The 5,619-nt window shown below is 40.5% G+C and overlaps 1 protein-coding gene across 4 annotated transcripts in view; it reads right to left on the bottom strand.

Annotated features, from left to right (window-relative positions):
- Nucleotides 1-5,619, bottom strand: part of CUNH5orf34 (chromosome unknown C5orf34 homolog) — a 30,012-nt gene that overhangs the window by 10,975 nt on the left and 13,418 nt on the right. For all 4 annotated transcript variants that reach the window (XM_019661507.1, XM_019661510.1, XM_019661509.1 and 1 more), the window contains one exon: nucleotides 2,311-2,402. In XM_019661507.1, coding sequence (XP_019517052.1) covers nucleotides 2,311-2,402 — 92 coding nt within the window. The remainder of the gene's footprint in view (nucleotides 1-2,310; nucleotides 2,403-5,619) is intronic.

The raw sequence follows: 5,619 nt of genomic DNA, 5'->3' as shown, positions 1-5,619 counted from the left end.
GTCTAGTTGTGGAGGACGTTGCTTCACTGGCCTAAGTTGGCACCATCATTGCGCTCTTCCCAGGCAAGGCAGATCAGTCACCGGCTTCTGGATGGCCGCTCACTGCGGCTGCTGGCTACACACGGTAGCCCATGGCAACCCACTGCCACAGGGGCTGCAGCCTCCGCCGTCACCGGCGACTCACAGCTGCCCAGCTCCAGGTTGAGCTGTTGTTCAGCATCTAAGCTGTAGAGGGTAGTGTCACTGGCCCTCATATGTGGGATCTGAACCGGGGCCCTATGGCATCCCAAGCCAGCTCTTAACCAACGCGCCACTCGGCCGGCCCCACGTTTTTATAGAGTTGCCAAAACTGGGTCAGGTGCCCTCCATTATGTGGTCCCAAAACACCAAGTTCTTATCTCTACAGGAGCACTTATGTTGTGAGTACTTGTCAATCTTTCCTTTTTAAATTTGTAATTATACAAGTAATAATACATTACTATGTTTTTCTTGAAAAAAAAATGTTAGTTCCAAAAATACAAGATTTAAGTCCCTCCTGATCCTTTTCCCTCACAACATTGCAGACTCCTCCCCAAAAGTAACCACTTCAGTGTTTATCTGCCCAGATCTTTCCCTGTGCATATACATGTATATCAGATACAATATAGGTTTGGGGTTTATTTTTTGTTGTTTACACAAAAGACATCAGATGTTTCAATATCTGTCTGTCTTATGCACCTACATTTTCCTCATTCTTTTGAACTGCTGCACAGCATTCTCATATGTTCTCTAAAGCTTATTGCAACATTTCCCTACTGATGAACATTTAGATTGCTTCCAGCTTTTTGATACTACAACGACACAATCCACATCTTTGGCCGTCCTTTTTGTATATATATATATGCTAATATTTTTCTGGGATACATACCTAGAAGCAGAATTTCTGGCCAGTTTTGCTTGATATTATCAAATTGGCCTCCATGAACCAGTTTACACTCTAACAAATACTACGAAAGCACCTCTTCTCCCACACCCTTGCTGGCAGTAGATAGTATCAACCTTTTAAGTTTTTGACAAGTTGATGAGTGAAAAATCTTATGTCATTATTTTAATTTGCATTTCCCTGATGCAAGTAAAAGTCAAACATGTTTTCAAATATTATAGGTTATATACATTGTCTTTTCTATTCTTATCATAGCTATTGTCCTTTCCTCACTTTTCTAGTAGCATTATTTTGGGGGAGGGGTCATTTTATTATTGATTTATAGTGTAGATTATTTTCTCCCACACCTTTGCCTGCCTTTTTTACTTTATCTCATTTAACTTTATCTCTTTAAATATTTAAAATTTAACATAAGATTGAACATTTCTAAGATGATCAAACTTTCCTTTTTTGCCTTCTGTTTTTTTGTATTGTACTTAAGAAGGGCTCCCCTACCCTAAGATTATAAACATTGTCCTTCTATATTTTATTTTAACAATTATAATTTTGGTTTCTTACATTTAGCCCTTTAATCCATCTGGAATTTATTTTGGAGTATGAGTAAAAATAAAGAGCAAACAATTTTATCCCAAAAAGAGAGCCAACTGTTTCTGAATCTTTTCACTCAAGTAGACAGAGGAGAGTGACAGTGCGGCACACAGAGGTCTGAAAGCGGAGTCTAATGCTGTCCACATAGGCACAACTTGTTTGGAAGTTTTGTGTTTTATCCCCAAAGCTCATGCTTTTACTCCATGACATGTTTGCTTCAGTAAAAAAATTACCACCCAGGGCTGGCCGAGTGGCGCGTTGGTTAAGAGCTGGCTTGGGACGCCAGCTCTGAGCAGCAGGGCCCCAGTTCAGATCCATAAGGGCCAGTGACACTGCCCTCTACAGCTAAGATGGTGAACAACAGCTCGACCTGGAGCTGGGCTTCCGTGAGTTGCCAGCGACAGCGTAGGCTGCAGTCCCCTGCTGCAGTGGGCTGCCATAAGCTACCATGAGTGGTCGGCAGCCTGTGTGAGCTTCCAAGAGCCACCGTGAGCGGCCATCCAGAGGCCAGCGACCGATCTGCCTCACCTGGGAAGAGTGCAATGATAATACCAACATGGGCCAGTGANGTGACTGCCTCGCCTGGGAAGAGCGCAATGATGGTGCCAACTTGGGCCAGTGAGGCAACATCCTCCACAACTAGACTGAAGAACAAAAGGACATCAACTTGTCTGTTCCCCTTCCCCCAATTCCCCAGCGCTGTTCCCATCCCCCAATTCCCCAATAAAATCTTAAAAAAAAAACAAGATATCAAGGTTCTCAGACACATAACATGATTCAATTGAATGTAAAGAACTTACCTGGTTGCCTGTTTAATTACAGAACACACAGAAAACAGACTTCCTGGTCTATCTGGAGGAAGGTTATTTACTGAATATGTTTTTTCTTCTCTCTGAAAATTAGTTTAAAATGAAAAACCTCATTAATAATAATACTGGCCATTATCACTTAGCTATTTTTTTCTTGAAATATGTATTTACATAGTGACAAAGCAAGCAGTTATTTTAACTTCATCTAAAGACCACAAAAGGTATATTTTTAAAGGTATTTTATGATACTTTTCCATTTTCCCTATCTATTCAAAAATTATAGTCTCATAGCCTATAACTTACTGTCCAATTTAAATCCTGACTATACTTAACATGGTTACAAACTAATTTTCCTAAACTTTAGCAGAAAACGTATCATACAGCTTTTCCCTTTAGACAAAAAAAACCCAAAAAAACAAAAAGAATGCCCAAAACCTATACATCAAAAAAGTATTTTAATTGAACGAATGTATCATTTTGTTACATTTTATTAATGGAATAACTTGGTACAGTTTGTGGAAGACAATTTTATTTACAGCCTTGGGCTCCTGAATTTTAAAAAATTGTTATTTTGTTATTCCTTCTGTATTTCCTCTTTCTCAGACTTTTTTTTTTTTAATTGGGGACTCGGGGAAGGGGAGCAGACAACTTGCTGTCCTTTTGTTCTTCAGTCTAGTTGTGGAGGAAGTCACTTCACTGGCCCATGTTGATATTATCATTGCACTCTTCCCGGGAGAGGCAGTTGCTCGCCGGCCATTGGATGGCAGCTCACAAAAGCACACTCCAGCTGCTGGCCAGCCCCACTGCAGCCTACGCCATCACCGGTGACTCATGGCAGCCCAGCTCCAGGTCAAGCTGTTGATCACCATCTTAGCTGTAGAGGACGCAGCGTCACTGGCCGTCATATGGGATCTGAACTGAGGCCCTGCTGCTCAGAGCTGGGATCATAAGCCAACTCCTAACCAACGCGCTACTCAGCTGGCCCTCTCAGACTCTTTAATGCTAGTGTTTCCCAAGGACTCTGTCTCCAGCTTTCTCTTCTGGTTTCCTGATTTCTTCTTGCGTTATTTCCACAGGGTCAAAGCTATAGTCATAATAATCAAAAAGCAACATTTACTGAATAAATATGTGCTAGGTGCTGTGCTATGCAGTCCTGCTATGCAGTCCACATGGATGATCTTATTTCTCAAAATAATTTTATGAAAGATAAAAATTATTAATGCCTATTTTTAAATGAGGAAACTGAGGCTTAAGGACTAAGAAGTAGTAGAGATCTGTTTTGAACCACAATAGAGTGCAGCCCATCCTTTACCATCAGTGAGAGAAGATGGGCTTTGAAGTCAGACAGATCTGGATTCAAATCACAGGTCTGCCTCTTACTAACTATAATGACAGGCAGGTTCTACAACGTTTTGTAAGCCTCAGTGACTACAACCTGTGAAATGGGGATAGCACCTACCATTCATTTTGTCCTGAGGGTTAATGATATTACACATAAATAAAGCATGTGGGACAGAATTAGTATGTAGTAGGTACTCAAAAAACAGTTTTTGCCATTTTATCCTGGACTGTAGATGAATATCTAAATCTCTACTTGGCTTCTCCCCTGGATATCCAAGACATCTCAACTTCAACAAGTCAAACATGGAATTATCTTTATTTCAAAATTTGCATTTCTCCTTCTCTGCTTTGTATTTATTTCTGGTGTGTCAGTTATCACATGTTGTTCCCTCTACTCGGTTTCCTCCTCCATCATCTTTCTGTGTCTGACTGACTTCTTGTTTTTCCTTCAGTCTCAGGAAAGCCACAGACCGTGTAAAATCCCTTCGTAATGTCTACATGCACAGTACCCTCTACTCCTGCTTCTCAGTTTTCATTATAATTTCAATTTAATAGTTTTTTACTTAATGTCTATCTTCCCTGCTAGATGGATCTTCACAAAGATAGGGGCTATATTTGTTTTGCTCACCTCTGCATTCCCAGCATTTTTATTAACACAGCGCTTACTACATAGTAGGCACTCAAAATATCACGTTTTAATTATTCATGTCTTTCTCTATTGGATACTGAGTTCCCTGAGTATTCTTGTTTATTCTACTATCCTATTTCATCAATTCTAAAATGCTTATTTTTCACAATTTAACCTCTCAAATCTGGAATCATTTTATAATTAAGAATGTCTTACAATCACTATCAGGCAAATGGGGTTGAGATATAATAGAATTTAACTCTACTGACACATCCTGGTAGATCAATAAGCGGCCATCATCGAAACAATTTAGATTTGACAAAATTTTGGTTTAATACAGTACCTGGCACCACCATTCACTGATTTACTCGATAATTTGGCACCATTTTCAACTCCTTCCTTATCCTCAATATCCAGTCAGTCATCAGTTCTGTCTCCTTAATATTCTTTGTGTGTCCAGTCCTATCTTTTCATTCTCATTACCACTGCCTGGCCCTCATGCTTTCTTCCCTGAACCACTATGAATGTCTTCTAACTGATTCTACCGCTTGAAGTTCCACCTCTTCCCCACTCCGGTTCATCTTCTTCCGAAATGATCTAACAAAAATCTGATGTCGCTTCCCTTCTTAAGTCCTTCAGTGGCTCCCCAAATGCAACAGAGTTTGTCATTACCCACTTATGAGCTAGCCCAACTTAGTGGTCTAGCCTCTTCTCTGGACACCCCCCACATTCTCCCTCTGTTCTAGCCTACTGAACAACAGCATTTTCATTTCAACACTCCACACTCACCCCAGGCGCTAGCCTCCACTTAGGTGACATTTATCTACTGCTTTACACACTAGCAATAATAGTATGTTAACCAAGCCTGGGCTTACCTCTAGTATGGGCTAGATAGTAAACAAACACCGATCAATAAGAAAAGGTCACATAGTATACAGTGCTATGAAGAAAAAAAGGTGAGTGTACCGTGATTGGGAGTGACATGGGTAGCTTCTTTAATTTGGATACTTAGGAAAAGCCTCCTTGAGGAGGTGACATTTAAATAGAAATTTTAATGACAAGAAGCCAGCCATGCAAAGAGTTGAGCAAGTAAAGTGTTCCCTGAGCTATATGCTACTCTGACCTCCATCCCTCTTTTGTATAACTTTTCCTTTAGAATTACAGATCCTAGCTTAGCAATGTCGTCCTCCAGGTTTTTCGTTTTTCTTTTTTTAAAGATTTTTATTGGGGAGTTGGGGGATGGGAACAGTGCTGGGGAATTGGGGGAAAGGGAACAGACAAGTTGCTGTCCTTTTGTTCTTCAGTCTAGTTGTGGAGGACGTTGCTTCACT

The sequence above is a fragment of the Hipposideros armiger genome, unplaced genomic scaffold, assembly GCF_001890085.2.
Source record: "Hipposideros armiger isolate ML-2016 unplaced genomic scaffold, ASM189008v1 scaffold_351, whole genome shotgun sequence".
In the NCBI taxonomy this organism is placed as follows: Eukaryota; Metazoa; Chordata; class Mammalia; order Chiroptera; family Hipposideridae; genus Hipposideros; species Hipposideros armiger.
The sequence above is the reverse complement of the archived record's forward strand: the minus strand, read 5'-3'. Positions and strand labels throughout refer to the sequence as shown.